Below are 22,255 nucleotides of genomic sequence, written 5' to 3'. Positions count from 1 at the left end.
CACTGAAATCGCCGCAACCGTGCGAGGTTCAGTCGCGGCGCCCTGAGCAGTACGTGGGGGTCGAGAGAAGGCGAGCAAGAAGTCCTCAAAGGAACCGAGTGCCTGTTTAGCCCCGTCGTGCCTTCTTGCTGATGAAACTTAAAACGCAACGCCACAGCGTTACAGCAGTCCCGCAGCAGCTGTGCCCGCGAGCTGATGTGCACAGCACGAACGCGATGTCCTAAACCACGAAAACCCGGAGCGTGACGCGACCCCGGGCTGCTTCCGCACTCACGACAGCCCCGCGAAGGAGCGCGCCCCGCTGTGCCCGCCGCCCGGCTTGCGGCGTGCGGGGCCTCTCCGCACCCCCTGCCACCCTGAGCGGGTACCGAACGTCGCGCTACCCCGCGGCCGAGCACGGGAAGCCGCACGCCCCGGGCCCAGAGACGGCGCCGCCGCCTCACGCTGCCCGACGGGGCGGGGCCAGAAGGGGCGGAGCCCGACGGGGCGGGGCCGGGCGCTCCCGCTCTCCGCGGGTCCCCGCCGCGGGGCCGTCGCCGCCCGATCGGCAGCAGCACGAGGCCGGAGACGGCGCCGCGGCGGCCCGCAGGATGGGCGGCAGGGCCGGCTTCTTCGAGGTGGGTGCGGGCGGCGGCGGCGGCGGCTCTGCCGGGGGGTGAGCCCGCAGAGCCGGCCGCCGGTGAAGGGGCGGCCGGGAACCCGGCGGCTCCCGAGCCGCCTCATCCGCAGCGAAAGCGCCGGGAGCCGGAGCCGCCGCTTAGCGGTGCTGCGCGGAGGTTCCGGGCTCCTTGCGGGATCCCGCGGGGCGGAGCGCGCGGTCGGCCAGCCGGGCCGCCTCGGGCGGTGAGACCCAGCCGCGCCGGGCGGGCTGGAGGCGGCGAGGATCGCTCTCGGCACCCGACGTCCCCGACTCCCGGAGCCTTCCGGCCCGGCTCGGCGCGGGGTACGGCTGCCGGGCGGCTCCCAGCGCCCCGTTGCGGGGCTGCGTTCGCGCTCTGCGTGGGCAGCGCGGGGCCGCCGGCAGGCGCTGCGTCCGTTCGGCTCCTTATGCGTGCGGAAGGTGCGGGGTGGGACGGACCCGGAGAGTCGGAAAAGCGACGTGCCCACTCTCCGCTAGAACGAGACCGGCTAATGCAGAAATCCCCAGGAGTGCCCGTATTACACAGCGAGGCGGTGCCGGCTAAATGCCGCCTGCCCTGTGGTTCTGCGGGCTCACGCTTCGTGTTCTCCGGCACAAGACTCAACTAAAAATGAATTTTTTCCCCGTGCAAAATACACAAAATAACGAAACAGTTGTTACCGTAACGTTAACGGGGTCTAAAACAAGTGAGAAGAACCTGCTTCTCCACGGCCTAAAAGTTGAGATGTTGCTTTTCAAAGGGATGAAAGTTTTTCGGATGTGGCACTCAGCACCCTGAGCTGTGTGTAGCTGCAGTGGCAGCCAGGTGGGCGCCCTCTCGGCCTTTTCCCTGCAGTGCCCGATTTTTAGGAAAAATGCCCAGCTTTGTCACTGCCTCCCGCATTGCTGCTCTGCTGTCCCGGAACCTTGAGCAATCCAGACGCAGGAGCAGGCACGTGGCCGATGCCCCCTCGATGTCCTCACTGGCTGACCTGCAGGTTCGCTCTCCTGCTCCCGTTGTATTGAACTTCTTTATAACACCCATTACTCTAAGGCATGGGCATCGTTGTTTTTACCTAATTTTGCAGATGGAGAAACATGAGAAAGTGGAATGATTTGTCCCACCCCACCGAGCGCAACAGCAGCAGCAGAGACTGCTCTTTGGTGTCTCATCAATACCCTACGTCCAAGCAGTGCTAATCCAAATTCGGATGTCTCTTGAATTTACATGTCAGCTTTGTGTGTCTCAGTCGTTTCCTCTGCACGGCAGATAATGGGCCAAAGCAGATGTGCCTAAAATCATGCAGTGTGTGTCAGAGCGGACCCGAGGTGCAGCATGTGGACAGGGCAGTGCAGGGTGCTGTTGCCTATCACTTTCTGCACTGTTCTCCCCACTTATTTGCTTTCTCTTACAAGTTCAAGATAGCTCAGTGTGCTGAATTACACTTCCTCAGCAAACATCTGAAACTGAGTTACCAAATACAGAAGGTAAATGTCCCACCCATCCCAAGACTTCAAGAGAGAAAAAAAAAATCTCTATTGATACCACAAGTGGTAATATTCCCTACTTTGGATTAGTGTGCAATTCTACACTTATCTGTACTTCTCAAAACCATTTGCTCCTTATTGCTTCTCTGTGGTGCCTCCTTGTAAGAATTACAGAGCACTTTGCAAACACCAAACTCCTGCTGTCTGACTTTTTTCTAATATGACAGTTACAGGTTTAGCAGAGATTTATCAGAGGTGGAATATTCATGTTTTGGGGCATTTTATCAGGGCCGGTATGTAATCAATTTCATACGGAGTATGTGGGAAAGTCCTCTCCCTCATCCATGGATGGACCTACAAAAAGATGGGCAAGAGCGGAGAGTGGCTGTTTGTTCTTTTATGAGAGTATTTCTCACTGCTGCTAAAGACTTCAAAAGTAGGGAATGTTGTATTTACATGACTTTTAAGAAGCCAGTGAAAGCTTTGGAATTACCTTTAACTTCTTTCTTTGAATTGGCTGTGTTCAAAGTTAAGTACCAAGAACTATGAGCAACAACTAAATTAAGCCTATGTATGCTGGATCTAATAGATCAGCGCCAAAAAGTCCAGACTGGCTGAGTGATTTGACTCTACTTAAGAGACGTCTGCAGTAGAACTGATAGGTGGTCAGGTCCCCTGCACTCCTAGATCCATGTCTAGATGGCTGCCTGCCTGCTTCTTGTTCTGCAGTAATACTACAGTGGGTCTTGTTTGGGTGCTGCTATGTTTCTCATTTTATCTCACAGCTGTTTTATCACTAATAGCTCAGAAGAAAGGTAGCAAGAACTGCTACTGTTCAGAGACATGTGCATGCCTGACAGTACTGCACCTGATCATTTGGAGAGATTCACTGCTCAGAATGTAGAGATCTATGACAGGGACTGGTATCTGGATAACTGATGCTCTCTAGGAGTGCTCATTTATCTACATTGATTAGAAAATAACTCTTCTGACCTATTTTAGATGTGTTTCAAAGCTTACAGTATGGTTTATCCTGAAAGTGCCAGCTTTTCTCCTTTCCCTACAAAGGGTTTATATGAGATGCTCAGACGTAAATATCTGTAGTGCAGAGCTCTGAAGTTAGGCTGATGAATTCTACCCTTTTTCTGTTTGTCAGGTTTAGGTCTTCAAAAGCATCGCATGTAGAAAAAATAGAACGGTCCTCTGTCTTCCTAGAGGAAATATGCTTAAGCAAATACTGTAGAGAATCGGTGTCGTAAGAGCTTCAGTTGTAATTTTGCTTCCTTAACTGGTTTGGACAGAAAGTGCCTTTTGTAAGCAGTACTAACCAAAATGTTTTGGAGTCTTCATTCCCTGAGGATAGACTGAGCTGACGTATGCAGTACTGCTAAAAGCAATAATGTACTGCCTCCCTCCTCCCCCCTATCCTTGCTGGCATTTAAAGTATCTCCCCCTTCTGACTGTGATGAAAACCTTCTGAATGCAGGGGGATGGCTGCTGCCTGGCCAGCATTGCTGAGATGTCGCAGCTCCTGTTACAAAGGCTTCTTCCACTCAGAGCTATGCTGTCTAAATCCTCATCAAGTAGAGACACCAAGAGCAAGTGCCAAAAGCAGGACTGCAGAAGATTTTAAGATTCTCTATGCTCCAAGAGCTGCCCAAGCAAGACCAGGCCACGTGTAGATGTTTGAACAGTCATTTAAAGGGAGACTGCCGAAAATTGCCCCACCATTTGAAAATGTCATCTGCTTTCACAAGTAGCGCATACAATTATCATCACAGAAAGAGATGAGAACATGGGGAAAAACACTCTCCCTTTGTCTTCTTTCATCACTTCTCCATATCTCTAACACTTTGTACAGACGGTTGTGCTGCTTTATTTAAGAGATGGGCAATTTGTTCTTTTTCTCCATCGAACTTGAGAGAGAAACTCTAAATTTTGTAAAGGGGAATATGACAATAAAATGTTACTTGGCAGGGAGTACCCGGAGCCATTCAGGGTTTGAAGGCTGCTTTTGAAATCAAAAGTCTTATTTTAGAGAAAATAATGGACTCCTTTGGAGTGTATTTTGTGAAGTGGATGTGAATACTGAGTTCAGCTGTCAGCATGAGAGCTCCAGGCTTCCCACACATTCTGGTCTCCATACATTGCCAAAAGTCAGCAAACCCCATAGTGATACCTCTGGATTAAAGAATAAAAAAGTACAACTCCCCCCCTTCAGTCTCTTCTGTTCCATGTTTGAAGCATGCCCTGGATTTACTTTTGACATCCATCCAACAATGATTCATAAAATGTAGTAATGCAACTATAGATACTGAAGTTCAGTATTGCAAATCACAGTGCTGATTCAAAGAAATGATCGTGTTTTCACAGAGAATTTATTAGCCTCTTCTATCTGAATATTGTCATTGTGGCAAATAATCACTATGAACTAGAGCCCTGAGCTATAGAAAATCTCTTTTGCACATGTAAAAGTCTGTGAAGTGCTGTTGAAAAACCTGGATATCTGCTTAGCATTGCATCAAAGCTAACTTAGATTCTCAGATGGAAGCACTCCAGCCTGCTTAATAGCGACAGTGATACTCAGTGAAAGATGTGAGTCTTCAGCATGACTGGGAAATTGGCAGTGTGCAGCCCTGTGTTAGCCAGTGCAAGAAAATACCCACTGAGCCAGAATTAACTGGTGCAGGTCACTTTCCCATCTTGTGTATCCTCTTGGAAGATATCATGATAGCAAAAACTGGAAAGCTTTCATAGGCTTTCAAGAGTCAAAATTCAGTGTAATAACCTCTATCACACAAACCTCTACCAGCTGGGTGTTGTTGTTGTTGTTTGTTTGTTGTTTTTTGTTTTGTTTTTTGGAGAGGGGACAGAAATTCAGCCTCTCACTCCAAGGGAACAAACCTTTATTTTCCTCCCTGACTATGCTTACAGACTCTTTCAATCAGTTATATAAATTGATTTAAATGGATTTCTCTTTCCGAAGGATGACCGTTTGTAGCCCTATACCCGTTACCATTCACAGATGGTAAGATCAAATCAAGAAAGAAAAATAAGCTTGCCATGCAGTCATGTTAGGCACCCAGCTCCAAGAGTGGTTATGACAATTTGCTTAAGCTATCCATCCAAGTTTACTTCAACTCCAGCCCTTCACTGGGTAGCGAAGGCATCAGCTGCAGGGAAATGGTGAACAGAATGACAATGGAAGGAAGGAATGCTTAAAGCAATCCAGAAAGATGGGGATTTAGGATTTCTTTTTGGTAGAAGATTCCATCTTTTTTACTGGAAAACCTTCCTGTCCTTTCCTGTCTGTACTTTTTGGTCTCCTGAATCCTTTATTCCTTGGTGGCCCAGATTCTATGAGAGTTGGTAATGGCAGAAGACAGTCTAAAGCAGATTTCCACTTCTTGGCAGTGTGTCCAACCATTATAAATAAAGCATGAAGGGCTGCATCACCACCTTTGCAACAGCTTAGTTTCATTCAGAAGTAATTTAAATGCTGTGCTTTGTGCTGACCTTGGAATGAAGATGCTACTGGATTGAGGTCCTTAAGGATTTACATGCAAGCATGCCTAGCTCACAAGTCTGAAACAGGTGGAAGAAATGAAAGGATACCGAGTTCCAGATGATTGTTCTCATGGATGTACATAGGAGCAGAATTTAGGAGGCTGAGGAGTAAAACACCTTGTGTGTATTTTGTGAACCTGTGCATGTTAGACATCTGCTTTATGAAATTCACTTGTCCAAGTCTCACTGCATCTCCTTTTATAAACTAGGTGAAATAGTAATAAGATGCTAGTTTCATGAAATAGGAACTCTTCAGAGAGGTAAGGCTTTATGTAGTTGGGCTACTGACAGCATAATGGCTCTCAGCAGATAATGATGAAATTTGGCTTTGTGGTAATGACTGAAAACGATAGCGGTTTCCCCTTGGCTTAACTCTAATGACTTAAATAAAGTTAATTCCAATGTGCCCTAGTGAGAAATCACACTGAGGCATGGCTGCTTCCTTCGTGAAAAACACACCATTCTGGAAAATTCTAAGAGAATAGAGAAAATGACTAATACTATAGGAAAAATAAAACGTTTAGAAAGATATAATATTAGGACTGTGGCAACCACTGATTTTTTTTTTTTTTTTTTTTTTTTTTTGGTGGTTAAATTAAAGGAACCACACTTTTATAAGCAGTCCAATAGTTCAGGGATAACTAATTCATTTTGTGTAGCTCTCTCTTGGGCTGCTTGGTTCCCAGGCTGTAAAATAAGCAGTTTTGGTGTTTTTTTTTTTTTTTTTTTTCCCCTAATTTAAAAATAAACCAATACAATATATGCTTATGTCAGCGTTCAGAAAATCTCTCTAAGATGGAGTTTGGAGTTTACTGAATCTGCTGAGTACAAATGACTGCAAATAAAACTTCCAACATGCAGAAACCTGATGTGTCAGTATTTCCTTAAAAGTTATCACATTGCTTTTGAATATCTGTTGATGCTTAAGTATCAAGCAGGCTCTAAACTGGGAGAATTTGATTTATTGTATTTTTGTAATCCTATTAAAGAGACACCATCTAAAAAAAAAAAAAAAAATCAGTTTGCTCAACCATTTTCCCCCTATGGATAAACTTTCTGACCCTCTGAATAAAAGTCTAACACTTGAAAGTAGTTTTCTTGGCTTTTATCATAAATTGATTTTTTTGATCTTGACCTGTCCTAAACAATAATTCAGATTTTTTCTCTGCCTTTTAAGACACTATCAATCTTTGCTCCTTATTCATGAGAACAAATTTGTCTTCTCAACATTGAAGGTATGTACTTGTAGTCAGTTCTAGAAGTGTTTCAACTGACAGGTATCTTGCACAAATCTGCCTATTGATTAAATTCTATTCAAAATAGTTTTAGAGAAGTGGTAATTTAAAATGCCTTCAAACATTCACCACATAAGTGATCTGCAAGTCACACACACTAGTGCAAATCGACTGTCAGTGTCCTATTCTGCTAAACACTTGAAGAACACTCCAAAATTAAAATTCTCTCAGCCATAAATTTCTGTTTAAAAGGGCTGGTACCCATCAGTAAGCGTTCCAAGAACAGATTGCTGGGTATCCAAAGACTGTTGCCAACCAATATATTAACTGACTTGGTGCTGTGCCCGAAGACTGGAAACACTGTGTTCAGAGCTATCTAGGTTCATGTGACTGGCCATTATGTTCAGAAAAGATAACATTTCTTCGTTTGGATCAGTCTTTTCTGTCTGTTATGCAGGGAACAGCTAACTACTGTGGAGACATTTTGTCACAGATAAGAGGCATGATAGTTAAAGAGAACAGTTACCTTGCTTTCACTCTGTTGTCACACAAATTTCTGCAGGCTGGAATGGCATCTACAGCTGTGTTCCTGTGTCCCTTTTTCTGAAAGGGGAAAGCATGTATGATATTTGCTTAGATCCTGAAAGTAACTGATGATAGTAACTGAAATTTTTCAAGTTCAGGAAGGACTGTCCGAAAATACCTCACTATTGAATAACAGAGGTTGCAAGGGACTTCTGGAAGTCATGTAGTCCAACTGTTGCTCAAAGCAGATGCAACTAGATCAGACTGCACTGGGTTCTGTCCAGCCCAGTTTTAAATACCTCCAAAGACAGAGATTCTACATTGCCTCTAGGCTACCTGGTCAAATATTAGGCCATTTTCTTTGTATCCGATTGGAATTCCCCATATTGAAGCTGTTGACCGTTATCTCTCATCACTGACACCACACCTTCAAAAAAGTTTGGATCCATCATATAGGCTCCTATAACGTTCCTGAAGAAGTGGGCTGACACAGGAAAGTATGCCAGTTTGGCACTTCAAAGAGACATCTTGCAATTAAACCAAATAGGAATACAGAAGATCCTGGATGATTCAGGTTTTTTTTACATACTGATTCCAATGGTTCACAGAACTACCGGAATTTCTGCAGAGCTACCCCCAGGAAGAGCACAGAGCAAAGGAAAATGTTTTGTAACTTTCTGTCTGGCCTTGTGCAAAATGAGAGTAAACTAATTAGAAGAGCATAAGTGGCAAAAAGATGGCCGGACTGCTCTGTAATTGGCCTGGAGAGGACTTCTCTAATATGGACACTGAAAGACATAGAGTAAAATTGCCTGGGGAGAGAGATTCCAATCCAATATGCACATGCTGTCCGTGGGTATGGAATGAGGAGGAGGCTTCTAAATTAATCACTGCTGTAGTCAGTAGGGCTGCCCAGTGGTGTTCTTTGATACAAAAACTTTGAGATACGCCAAAGGTTTCAATAAACCTTGTAGCAACTCAGCATTACAAGGGACAAAAGCTGATTTACAGCCCCCAGAGTACCTGTTCTATGGGTTGTGAGAGTCAGAATGCTGTAGGTCAGTACTGCACAATTCACTTTCTTTGCTTTCCCACAGAGATCACCCACAGAGGCAGTAACACTTGTAATTTACATTGTTTCAAGTATATATTTAAAAACAACAAAGAGAGAAATACATGATACCCCAATAACATGTCATACCTTCTTTATGAATTGCAAAGGAGGGGAAGTGCTTACCTCCCTTGGCACCTCCTTTAGAGCTTACAGCGTGCAGGCAGAAAATGCTACTGCATTAGTATTCCTTGTGGGGACCAGATCTGATACTTCTGGCTGGAGCTGAAGTGCTTCATTGCTACACTAACAGAGAAGAAACAATTTGGGACAAGTAAAAGAAGGAAATAAGATACTCTAACTGAGTGATCTCTTCAAAGGAACTGTTAGAAAGATACCGCACTCTGACTCCTATTTTTAGTCAGGAGTCATATTTGAAGTCTCCCGTTAATCTATCCTCTTGGTCAGTTCATACCAAATGTAATCAATGGTGGATATTTGTTATAAAAATAAACAAAACCAGAGAACAAAACCCAGTGAATAATGATAGTCACAGTTATTTAGTGTGACAGATAAACTTTGATCCTTCAATCTTAGCTGAACCACAGAGTTCCATTACCGAGTGTTTGATGAAAGCAAATGGAATTAAAACACAACCAGTGTACTGTAAGAGCCTGATGCAACTGGACTTTGAAACATGTCGGGACCTTCCTGCTTGGCTGTTGATTACAATAAAAACTTTTGCCAAAATGTCATTTGATCATCAAAACAGTCTACTCTATCCTTGTCTGAGCTGCTTGGAATATAAAATGCTGATATGCAGTTTGTAATACAGGTGATCTGAGAGGCAGGAATGACACAGTATTACACACAATACTGCGTGTATCTTGACAATGTGTGGAATCTCCATTTTTAGCTGCATTTGTTAATCATTGTCTCTGTTGATGTTTTTCACTTCTTCACAATTAACAAATTCTGGGAACAATGCACAGTAGTCTTCATGCTATACATATTCAAAATATTTGCTTACATGCATGTAGGTGTACATTTACATTTCTTCTCTAATTGTCTTTCTAGTTTTACAAGTCAGAACAATTCTGAAGACAAACTTGTTCCTTAACGATTTGCGTGAAACTTCTCTTTCCTTTATTTGTTCCTTTTGTTTTAGCTTAAGAGAACACCCCTGAGTATGCATATTTTGGTCAGTAAACCAGCTACTACTGCTTCTGAATTTATCCAGGAAGACAACTAATTTGGCAAGAGTGTTACTTTTTTTTCACGAGTTCTTTGAGAACCTGGCTGTGATTAAAACTGTCCCTTGAACACATCAGAATTGTTTCTAACATGTAGATCAGAGAAAAATGGTATCTTATTCTGAATGGTGATTGTGAATTTAAGAGTCAACTAAGAGTTTAGATATTGTGCAGTCAGTAATTAACAATTATTGTTTTGTGTCCTATCAGGTGGAAATCCTTGACTGGAAGACAAAGGAACAATTATGCTTCCTAGATAAGGTAAAATAAAAATCTGCTCAAAACATTAGGTGATGATTTAAAAATTGCTAGCTCTTTTTAAAGCAAAGTTAATGTTTGTGAAAAGTATTTTGATGGCCCTCCTTTGGCATTAAGGAGACAATAAGTATTCATGCTTCATATGCTTCATACTCATACCTCTTTTCACAAAGGAGCTCTTGTGCAAAGAGCACAATTTCACTTGCTTTCCTAAGATGGTGCCAGTTGTCCCTTACTCAGTTAGAAGCCATCAAAGTGTAACTGCTGCTGTAATAGTAATACTGTAATACTTAATAGTAATACTGAGTACTGCCTCAGTAGCTGCCTCTGAAACAGATGCCACAGATCAGGTCTTCCACTTTTCCTGTAAGAAGTGTTTTGAATCATTCATACCAATCCTAATAGCTGTCTTTAAAAATATGCATCTTATATACATATATAAATGTGTTCTTGTTTGCCTAGGTGGAACCAAATGCTACAATTAGGGAGATAAGATCAATGTTCCATAAATTATGTGAGTATAACTTTTACAACAGTTTGTATTACATCAGAATATCTAGTATATAAATAAGAGAAAATTATGTAAGGTGAAACGTGATGCATACACATGGCAGGGTTTGGAAAAAGATGATCTTTACAGTCTCTTCCAACCTAGGCCATTCTATGATTTTATGATAACGTGTGGTAACTTGCACATAAATGTGATCACAGTGAGATTTCAATATAATTTTTATACTAGCCTGATACATCTTTGTATTTTCCCTGCTGCATAATTTCTCATGAATGTTCATATTAAATTAATATTCCTAGATATCTTAAAATAAATCTTACTGTGTTGTGTTTCATTCATTGTAACAGTGCATAATCTAAAACAAACATTGTATATCACACAGTTCTTCATGGTTTTACAGATCCTCAGTGGTATCCAGCAAGACAGTCAATAAAACTTGATCCAAGTAAGTACCTGTGAAGACTAGAGTAAAAAAGCTCTGAGCAGTGGTCTCACATGAAAGGTGTACTTTGCATGGGTATTAGCTCTTAAAAATGACTTTCCAGCTATGTTACTTAGCACTATGAAGGCTGAAGAGGCTCCAGAACAAATTTAATTATTTCAAAGTATTGAAAAGAGTTCAGTCCATGTGTTTGGCACTTGGTAATTAACTCAGGAGCCTGCATATTGTTCCAATGCACTTTCCAACTACTGAGCACCTTTGCTTTAAAGATATGCAGCACAGATTTAGACAATAATTTCCCTTAGCTGCAATGAAATGATCCCCATAGTGACACTAAACTGGGAGCACTAAGGAGTTGCAGATATTAATTCATATAATCCTCTGCTCTCAGGCAGGAATTAAAATTCCTTTGAGGTAAGCAAATACAAAACGTATTGCCATGAATTTGCTGACAAATCTTGATGCCAGGTGATTGACTAGATTAATGTAGTTGCAGGTATCACAGATGAAAGCCTCATAGTACATGGCCTGGGTGCACAAAAGATAATTGACAGATTACATTAAATTATTTTAGCATTCAGTATAAAATGTATCACTTTGTTCTTATGCTTCCATTAAGCCTAATTTGATTTATATATTCCCTTTAAAATTATGCTGGTGATGATTAGTTCATCATGTAGAATCTGTCCATGGAAAACAGGTATATAAGTGCCTTATTTCCTTCTTCAAAGATCTACCTTTTCAGATTCCTCCAAATCCAGGCATTAAAAAACTTGAGCTCCAGCTTAGTTCCTGTGGAATCATCTCTTGGCTGGTTGTTGGGGAAAAAAAAAAACCACAGGTAGTAAAAACCTCTGTAGGAGGGCCTTCCCTTTACAGCTTATCCCATCTTCATGTCTGTTGATGAGCAATGAGAAGTGGGCAAGAGAGAGATGGAGGTGAAGCTGACTAGGTCAGTGAACTATACTAAAGGGTAATGTCCCATCAGCAAATTCTGCTGTAGCAGTGATTTAGACTAGGCAGACACATAGGACCGGGAATTCTTCTGTCTTAGTGTGAATAGAGGACCTAGATTTACGTGTGATCACAGGGATAATTCAAAATTAAGTGTAAACTTCCTTAGTTTTTTTATAAACTTAGATTCCAATAAATTTATGTCAGGTCAAAGAATCTCACAGACTCTTAAAAACACAATATGAAGCTAGTTTTCTAGTGTAGTTGATTTGAATTTCACTGAGATGTAATTACCTCTTTCCTTCTCAGAAGGAAAGTCCCTGAGGAATGAGGAAATCCTGCAGAACCTCCCTGTTGGCACAACTGCTACTTTATACTTTAAAGATTTAGGGCCACAGATAGGATGGACTACGGTGAGCTATGCTTCAAGTCTGAGCCAATTTAATAGCTGTTTCTCCATAATTAATCTTTACATCACTTTTTGTCTCACTCCAATATTTCTGCATGATGCCTGCTCTGACAGTGGATGCAGGCAATGAACCCTCATTGCTTCAGTTCATTTTATCCAGGGAAAGCAGCAAGAAAACATTTTGAATGTCTAGTTCCCTGGGAGAGCAGCAGAGGAAAACCTGCTACAGGTTAGTTTGGCCGTGCTGAACTAAGGTGCAGGCTCTCAAACAGATTTAGATGTCTGATGCAAAATCAGTAGGAACTAGGTATCTAAATTCCTGTGCAACTCTCCTGACAGAGATCAGGATTATACTCCAAGTTTGTCCTGCAAAGAGGCATCTGAGAAATTTATCTGTCAGTAGTTGAGCTGACTTCAGAAGGAAAATGCGTGAAAGTAAAATTAGTTAGTTGTATATGGCTGTGTCCCAGGATGCTAATGCCAGGCTAATGACAGCTGATCATTTCTGTAATCCATGAAGACCTCATGTTTACTCTCTCAGCTCAAAGACAAGTCCCATCACAACTCACTCAGCAGGTGACACTGCATTCATGTTTATGCAATGAGGTGATCAATGACTCTTGGAGGTCCTTCAGAAAGTCCATAGTGCACATATTAGCACTACTTCTAACGAAATAGCACAGCACAAAGTAAAAAGGTACCCAGTAATTTTAAGATACATTTACTATTTCTTATCTGTGAAATATTAATAAAATATTGTGCCAGTGACAAATACATAGATTCATAGGAGGAAAAAAAAATCTACAAGTCAGAATCTTTAGATCAGTTCTTTGGATGCTATGCTGATAAGTAAGGCAGCCGATGCACAAACCGTGAATCAGTAAGACAAGCAAAACTAATGACAGAGTAGACTCCAAGACACATATACTTGAATATATACCAAAAACATCACACACCAGACTTCTTCCAATCCATTATTCTTCTTTTACCTTTTGCTCTCCCTCTCCTTCAATCTACTTCATTCAAATGTAAGCCAAGAAATACTTCAACAAAAATCAAATAAAAAAGGCAATCAAATCCTACCTAGCCACAGAAAATACTGGTTCTATTACAGAAGTTGATACAAAAACAACTTTTCTCCCAGTCAAAATAACTAAACATATGAGAAAAGTGACACACTGTGTGCTTTTTTGAACAATTAGGTTGCTTTTTTTTTTTTTTTCACTAAAAATGAGGTGTTGACCTACCTTCCTCACTCAGAAAGGTGGAAAATTCAACTGTTAATACTTAGTCCAAAATTAGTCTCAATATAAAGTGATGCTCATGAGAATTACACTCCTATCTGGAATGAAATTAAGTTAGATAATAGCTTATTTAGTTCCCTTTAGTTGTTACTTTGTTCTTGATGGAGTTTATTTTATTTTTCCAAAAGAAAGATTATTTGAGCATAGAATGAATTGTTTTCTGGAATACCTTCTGTGCTAACTTTTCATACACATGCGGTCATCCGAACACTTGCAAATTGTGTTTCTAGTTTAAGTGAAATTCATTAATTGAAAATAAAGCACATATCTTTCAAGATAAATTCTTCATTTCATTTTAACCCAAAATAAGTTAAAAAAAAAAAAAAAAGTAGGTTTTGAGGGCAAGAAGAGGGTGAGAGCTGCATAAATGTAACCTGCATGCCCATTTACCACGATCTCTGGGCTACCATGATTACCTTTTCATACCCACGCTGTGTCAGCTGCATTGGCAATGGCTGTTTGTATGCAGTTGAGGCAAATGCATTGCAAAACATTCATGTGCATGTCTACTGATTTCATAGTTAAGCTCAAACCTGCTATTATCCCCGTGCATCTCTAAATGCCATTCTGGGTCAGTGGAAGTATCTATCCCACTGCATTACTTATTACAAAGAAACCGAAGCAGAACCACCATCTAATTCAGCTGTCTAATTATTTTCTCTCTTTTTGCAGGTATTTTTGATAGAATATACAGGTCCATTGTTCATCTATTTTCTGTTTTATTTCCGCATGCCTTTTGTGTATGGACTGGATGAGAGGTTTACATCAAGCCCACATCCAGTAGTTAAGTAAGTCCGTTGCAGGCTTGAGCTGTATTTCTTGTTAGCATTGTAGTCTTATTCCAAATGTCTTGCCACACGTTTTTTTAAGCACTCTTAAATGCTTTTGTCTTGCTGTTTCTAGCTTGGCATGTATCTGCCATTCTTTCCACTACATCAAAAGGTTGATTGAAACAATATTTGTTCATCGGTTCTCCCATGGGACTATGCCACTGAGGAATATTGTGAAGGTAAATTGTGACAGAATCTATCCATAGCCCCTTACAAATCCAACCTAGCCAACCTATTCTCTGCCTCTGCAGCACAGATTTTTTTGGATGTGGCTTTTTTAGTATGTGCGGCAAATCTTACCCATGAATCTGTAATTCCTTCTAAAGATTTCTTAATGTCACTATTGTATAACCCAAATGTTGCTATTCACGTTATAGTTTTCTCATTGCTCTTTTATAATTTGAAACATTCAGCACTCCCTTTGTTTTACTCAGCTAGCTCCCTGGGTGTGAAGACTAGTTACAAAGTTGGCTTTTAATTTAGCGCAGATAGGTACAACGCTGAGAAGTTTGTTGCTTTAAAACCTTTTTTAAAAGTCATTTTACATCTTCTTCCCACCTAATACTGTCTTTGTTGATAAGCAAGCGTTAATTTACCTTTTGCTGTTCCACTGCAAAGTAGCCTGGTTGTCCCGTATTTTCTTCTTACTCAGGAGCACCTCCTGATGTTGTCAGTGCTGCTGTGGCATAAGGCAGACATCAAGATTCAGACCCCCACTTTCCTAGTAGTCTACAGAGCTGCACATTTATGCATGGGCTGTGGTTTTTCACAAATGTTAGCAACAGAGTATGAACTGCTATTCAAACATACTCTTTATACTCAGGAGAACAAAAACACATAGTAGAGCATCACTATTTGAGTAGTTAATATTTTGTATTTAGACAGTCCCTTGGACTTTGAATTATGGCAGTGATACTCCAGGCTGTTTAAACTTTATCTTATGGCTAACTTCTTAGAACTTTGCAGTGGCTCTGGTAGTTCTGGCAATAGCTTCATGCTTTCTACATGGAATGAGAATGTTGTGCCAGTGGATCCCAGAAAGAATCCTCTTCAGACCAAACAAAATGTCATTTGTATCAGTCATTCTGATCACATTTACTTTTCCTCCTTTTCAGGTTGGTGGTACTTGCTTTCATCTGTAAAGTTGCTCAGTTCTTCTCCCTGCTTAGCATTGCCTGGGTTTGATTTACTTCTATAATTTCCTTGACTTTGATGGTGTTACTCCAGAATTCCACCAGTCAAAAGAATCACATCCTCTTCCCTTCTTTCTCTCACATACAGATGGTAGCCAAAGCTTCCTACTTTAAGTGTATAATCACCCACAAAGCAGATGCTTATTTCCAAAGCAAAACAAAATGCTACGTTTAAAAGGAGACGCTTCAGTTTCAATAAGCAGAGACCTGAGACAAGAATGCAATGATTTGTGATTTTCATCCTTTGTTCGCCAAATGAAATAAATGATGCGGTAATATGCAGCAAGGATTCACCACAAGCAGTTCATGCTATACTAACATAGTATAATTCTAAGACGATTTTCTAGGCAATGTCAGGATAGAATAACTGTCTTACTTGGACTTAGCAAATGACTGTCTCAGTAAAATAGGGATTAATATGAAAAATGTATGATGATAAAGGAACTAAATAAAGGAAAGATGATAGTGGTTGTGCCAGAAGAGGTTCAGTCAGACCTTTAATAGTAGTTAGCAGTAGAATTCCTCAAAGGTTAAAAAAGGGTAAAAAGACAGGATATTGTTGCTTCCTATGGTCATATCTGGAGGAAAGAATATGACAGAGCTAAAGAAATACCATTTAAAGCTGCAGACAATATAATGAGACAAACAAAAGGGTACACACTGGCTATGAGTAAACATAGGCAAGACATTAAGAAATAGTTTTGATCATTATAGGAATAATGATAAATCGGAGAAGATAAAACAAAAATCCTAACCAGAACTTTTAAAACCTAAGAATAGTTTATTTATGGGATCTTTGAAATATCTGGACCTGATGGCTATTTATTTACCTGGAATAAGAAAGATGCACAGAAACAATTCCCTTCTTTCTAATGAATTTATTAAGTCTGCACATATCGTGCTGTTCTTATCTGAATCTCACTGGAGACTTTTGTATGAGCCGTAAGGCTTCTAGTGACAGCTTGTCATGTGTAGTGTTAGTGCTAAGGACCCTAGCAGTGACAGACTCCACTCATCCTTAAAGTTCTTTTTGTTATAACTGAGATATAACTTTTAATTCTTGTGGTAAATCATGTTCTTTGGATGAATAATGTTTGTTCAGTTTAATTACAGCATGTATCTTTGGGAGCTGAGCCATGATCATTCATTTAATTATACTTTACAAAAAATCCATTGCCATATGACCCATCTTGTGCCAAGCCCAGAGTTATAGAGAGATTTCTCATAAATTGCCATTCCAAGATTACAGGAAACTGTTTTCACCTAGGTTTGTATGGCAGCTAGTACACTGGGGGTGATGGTAGGAGAAATCAGCATTAGGAAGGAAGCAGTAGTTTATGGATAGGACACTGACTAGACCGATCCTCACTGGAGTCGTTCCTCCAGCTCTGCTCCTTTTCCTGGATAAAAAAAGAGGTAATCACAGGGAAGTTACTTAGTCTCCCCCTTCTTGTCCCATCTGAGCTGTGATTGTTAGTTAATAGTTTGCTCTTTCTCATTAGTTATTTATTAATAAGCAGTCCCAGAGCAGGGAGTTATTTGTTTGGACTACAGCATATCCTAAGGGGCCTCTATTTTGTCTGAGGTCACTGGTCACTTCAATGGTTCACTTAATTCTGAAAAGAAACTAGATTGCAACAGAACATCTGATGGGGGTTGCCCATCACTAGCACTTTCAGAAAAATGCACTGTCACTTTGTACTCAGCGTGGGTTGCAGATGCTGAGGTGATCACTTTTGGGGGTATTATTCTGAGAAATGCAGTTCTAGTACTTGTAAGATAGAAAGACTGCAAAATTTGAAGCCAAAAAAAGAGTTTAAACAGTCAGGATATGAAAGATTACTGCCTTGGATAAGAATTTGTCTATGTGAGCAAGAATGAAAAGCTATGATGGAAAAAGACCTAGAAATGTCTAAGGTAGGTGAACCTATTGAAAGGCCAAGGAAAAAGCATTAGCAGAGTGAGAGGATCATAGTTTTACTCAAGAGAGAAGAATATAAATGGTGAAAGAAAGATAAAGGGTTCAATTTTGCTTTTGTAGTGTCCAGGTAATAACACACCCTAAAACATGAAAAATGGAGGAACTGGATTTGATGAAGGAAAAGAATCTCAACTGAGAGGAAGCAAATTTATGAGTTGTCAAGAATGGCACCTATAGTTGAAAGCATAGAGGAAAAGGAGGAATAGGTCAAGAAAGGACTTCCCTCCTACCAGCAAATATAGAAAGAGGAAAAAGATAACCTGTCACCAAGATACTAAAGGAACAGTGAGTGTCAGAGGAGAAACTACAGGAGGCAGACTAGGAAAACTAAACAGGTAGAGAGGAAAATATTTTCAGTTTTTTTTTTTTTTTTTTTTTTTTTTTTTTTTTTTTTTTTGATGGATAAAGCTGCTGAACGAGCTCTGGAATTGGTCAGGAATGAATTAGTACAATGAGAGCTGTATGGAAGCTGAATCACAGAAAGCCAAGAACAGCAACAAAAGGAACAAAGTAAAGATACCACAGTAAAAGGGGCAGAAGGAAAAGTCATCTGTGATGATTTAAGGAAAGAAAAGTAAAAACATGTGAAGGAGAAAGACCCTGATGGGACAAAGGAGAAGAGAAAGGTCAAGGAATTGGGCAATACAAAGAAATAAGCAGGGCAGAGAGCACAGTGCCTAAAAAACGTTTTATGAAGTCTCAAGGGTTAGTAAAACAGGTCTCTCTTTAACATAAAGTCCGTGTGGCACATCATCTTTGGACGGCTTGTGAGATAAGAAAGATCTGTTTTCAATAGTAGATTCATACTTAATAAAACTGATTATAAACTTAACAGCTCTAAAAATATTTGAGGAAATCTTATCCTATGAGCACTACGTCTTCCCTCTCATTTCTTGTTTGCTCCTGCCTTACCACACCCAGTATCATCACTTCTTGTTGTATTATCAGCAACTTGGAGGATCAGCCCAATTGATTGTTATCTGTGGTCCTCACCATGAATTCTTTCCAAGAAGATGATACTAAAACAAAGAAAAATTCCCTGTTTTTCAGAACTGTTTGTATTACTGGGGATTTGCAGCTTGGCTTGCTTATTACATCAATCATCCTCTTTACACTCCTCCTTGTAAGTAGCATTATAGCTCTCAATATGATTTAAGTCCTTCATTGGTTGTATTTTATAGCTAATCACATGTAAACATTTTGTTTTATAGCTTATGGGAAAAAACAGATTAATTTTGCTGTGATCATGTTTCTGGTAGGTGTATTGCTCTTTTTATAAAATTCTAAGACATGCTGGTTTATTTATTATGTAGTATGAATGGAAGAATGAGTAGGATAAGCAGATACTTAAAACTAGAATACTTGGGACAAACTAAAGCTGCTCACTTGCATGTAGAGCAGATACATCTGTCACATTTTAATATGATCTTGTAGATTCTGATTAAGCATCTATTGTAAGACTAGTATGGGTTATTGATCTGTTGGGATGATCTCCAGTCTCTAAAAGAATCCTGACATGATCAGTTTGTGACAGTGTTTAAAGCCACTGAGTTTGTCTTGTGAACTATATATTGAGTGTTAAGAATCACAACAGGTCATAAAATTTAGAGATCTGGCTAACAAAACAGTACATTACTTACTTCAAGGGGAAGATGTTCCATTAGATGCAACTGCTTGCAGCAGATGGAGCAAGGGGAAGTAGGTGTTGCAGGGGCATTTTAAGCCTTTTAAGGATTTTTTATGAAACAAAATTCTTAAGAACTGTCTGTTCATCCTCACAGATCCTACGAACATTTCCATAGTTGCATACGTAGCCAACAAAGATGTACCCATTTTTCCCACTTATGTCTAATTCATTTAAAACATCAGCTGTTCACTTGCTTTGAGAAACTAATGCTCAGTTACTAGAGGCTCTCAAAGCATCTTACCAGTATGAAATTTCTGTGAGGTAGTAAACTAGTTCCATTTTATAAAGAGACTGCATGAATATATACAGAGCTTGCGATAACACTCAGGAGGTCTGACCACCAGCCATTTGTTTTAATAGGTATGCAGTGCAGGCAGTGAAGATACGATCCATAATTATATAAATGGGTTATTCCAATACACTTTCCACATAATTGATTGGGGAGGCACTATTTAAAATCAGTGGAGGAAGCTGGGTCAATTACATTTCATGATTCATATTGATTATACTCTAGAGTAGAAAACTTCCTTTGAGTCCAATCCTTGGGATGCTGATGACTTTTGAGAAACCATAACTATCCAAATGATTTTTTCTGGTGTTTTTGAAGATGTGACACTAGCCAAAAGACAAAGCAAGTAGTTCCTGGATTTGCTTTTATTTGGTTTATTAGATTAGATCTCATAGGGACTGTGTGAGAATTAAATTTGATCTTTTGGATAGCGAGTCTACATTTGTTGGCAAATCTCATATGTAACATAGCATCATATCTTGGTTATTTGCAACACATTAACTCCCATTTTTCATCATGTTTACGACAGACTCTTTAACTTTTCTTTATGTTGTTTTTTAGTTCCCCAGGAAATAACAAAAGGAAGGAAAGTGTGTAAAAGAGAAGAATGTTTTTAACTGTCATACCTTTTCTTGCAGCTATGTGAAGCTGGAAATTTTTCCATTCATGTTGCACTTAGTGACCTCCGGAGAGATGGTAAAAATTGCATATTTTTTTTCCTTCTGTGCAGCCATTCAGTACTTCACTTCCACAATTATACTGCCTCATGAAAGGACTGGCTGATCCTGGAGGGTGCTGATACCCACCTTCTGACTGTGGTGGAAAATCAGGTTGTTTAGCACCGTAAAGATTGGACACTAGGGGAGATAAGACAGTACAAGGAATCCAACAAGAGACTGTCAAAGAACACTTATGTCTCTGTAATTTTTCTTGGTTAGGGCCAGATTGTGCTGGCGTGACCAGCTGTATCATTTACACTGGTAGCACAGAGGGAAATAGTACTGGTGGTATAAGTTACACTTCAGTGAGCAAGGGAAAGTAATTTAACTGACTTCTACAGAGGAGCAAAATATCTTTATGCAGTCTAATGCTCCTTGTGCGTTAACTGAGCAATGGATAACAACTATGACTACTAACATCCAATCCTGTGACAACTGGAGAACACCTTTAACCTCTAACGTAAAACATACTTGAGGTAAATTTTGTGGGTGTGACTGCCACCCAAAGGATTATGTAGATGTTTTTCTAATGCCCAGAGCATTTTCTCAGTTATCCTATTCCTTCAAGTGGGTCCAGAGAACATCTTGTTTTCCCACATCCTGCTTGTCCCTCTGACAGTGATAAGACAGAGGAGCAGGCAGGTTTGGGTTGCCTTTGTTGGAGGTGATGTGCCCAGGAGTGTAAACATTTTGTGATTTGTTTTCTAATCTATAGGGTCCAAAACTCGTAAGATCCCATACCCAACAAAGAATCCTTTCACATGGCTGTTTTTCTTTGTATCTTGCCCAAACTATACCTATGAGGTATGTATTTTGAAACAAAATGCTAATATTTTAGTTTTGCCGGATATATCTTTGATTCTTCTGGAATGTTAAACTCTGAAACAGCAGTTCAGTTCTGAGCTTTAGTATAGCCACTAGACAAGATGCAGATGTACTTTAAAGCAGTGAAAATGTTGCAGAGAGGAATAGGGGAATTGACATTGAGGATATGTTGCAGCAGGAAGATTGGGGCATCTAGTGGATTTAAAACATATTTGGGCCCATGAATATCACAGTGTGCGAGAAAATAGTGCACACTTAAATAGAAGATACTGTGGTAGAGAAAAATGGAGAAGCAGGGATATGAGGCAATGCCTGCCAGGTCTTAATCTCCATTTTCTTTAGTTATACAGTTGACTATACAAAGTTACTGTTTCTAGCATTGATGGAAATGCAAATTAGGTAGAGAAAATGAAAGGAAGCTATGTTGTAATGCTTACACAATTGTCATATTAACTATGGAAGCAAACATGAAGAATTTGTTTGTGATAACAAGGCATTATTCACATTTTGGTTAAGTTATTGACAATAGAAATTGATATGGCTGACCTTGGCTTTTTTATTTACCTATACTAGGACAAGGTTGTATTTGATCAATAGAGACATAAATGCAAATGCTGTCATCAGAAATATTTTAAATTTCCTTGGCCAAAACAGGTGGGGACATGGATCAGTTTCACTATCATGACTCAGTGTGTTCCAGGTGAGCAGTGTTTTGGTGCTTCTTTCTGAAGTGTTGTCAGCAACGAGAGTTTGTACTTTCTCTGACAATGAAGTGTTTTGTTCTTTTTTTTCTTTTCCCCTTCCTCCTAGTGGGGCTGTTCACCTTGCTTTGCTTCATTCAGATGACAATCTGGGCAAAGGATAAACACTATACCTACCTACGAGAATTCAAGGATTATCCAAGCGTTCGAATGCCAATTATTCCTTTTTTGTTGTAAGAAAAGTTCAGCTTCAATACTGCATGGAACTTCGAGAAGAAAAAGCTCATGGATTTTCTTTATTCATAAACCTCCTGCCAAATAAATGAATTAATTGAAATGATTCTGGTCTATGCTAAATCTCCACTGCTGAGGGAAACTGAATACACTTGAAAACTATACTTCCTTATATTCAAG

General features: G+C 40.2%; 1 protein-coding gene and 1 long non-coding RNA gene across 4 annotated transcripts; one reads left to right on the top strand and one right to left on the bottom strand.

Annotated features, from left to right (window-relative positions):
• The first annotated feature begins 501 nt into the window (after positions 1-501).
• LOC424491 (trans-2,3-enoyl-CoA reductase-like) lies at positions 502-22,181 on the top strand. Of its 3 annotated transcripts, XM_046944757.1 has the most exons (15): positions 502-617; positions 1,476-1,617; positions 1,708-6,909; positions 9,949-9,999; positions 10,459-10,510; positions 10,890-10,952; positions 12,213-12,316; positions 14,289-14,404; positions 14,520-14,625; positions 18,671-18,743; positions 18,832-18,875; positions 20,235-20,292; positions 21,031-21,119; positions 21,795-21,840; positions 21,951-22,181. In XM_046944757.1, the coding sequence occupies exons 5-15, from the start codon at positions 10,495-10,497 to the stop codon at positions 22,076-22,078; spliced, it is 843 nt and encodes a 280-aa protein (XP_046800713.1). In that variant the 5' UTR covers positions 502-617; positions 1,476-1,617; positions 1,708-6,909; positions 9,949-9,999; positions 10,459-10,494; the 3' UTR covers positions 22,079-22,181. The 3 variants fall into 3 exon arrangements, with proteins under 3 accessions (XP_046800713.1, XP_046800712.1, XP_015146210.1); XM_046944756.1 differs by having other exon boundaries at positions 1,476-6,909; XM_015290724.4 differs by lacking the exons at positions 1,476-1,617; positions 1,708-6,909 and having other exon boundaries at positions 10,908-10,952.
• On the bottom strand, positions 8,560-15,267 carry LOC107053962. The gene is made up of 2 exons (XR_005861953.2): positions 15,043-15,267; positions 8,560-8,791 (listed from the first exon to the last, which is right to left on the bottom strand). It is a non-coding gene; the product is annotated as an uncharacterized LOC107053962 (long non-coding RNA).
• Positions 22,182-22,255: the final 74 nt, after the last annotated feature.

This window comes from Gallus gallus, chromosome 8 (genome assembly GCF_016699485.2).
Source record: "Gallus gallus isolate bGalGal1 chromosome 8, bGalGal1.mat.broiler.GRCg7b, whole genome shotgun sequence".
In the NCBI taxonomy this organism is placed as follows: domain Eukaryota; kingdom Metazoa; phylum Chordata; class Aves; order Galliformes; family Phasianidae; genus Gallus; species Gallus gallus.
Note: the sequence above shows the minus strand (reverse complement) of the source record. Positions and strands in the feature narration are given on the sequence as shown.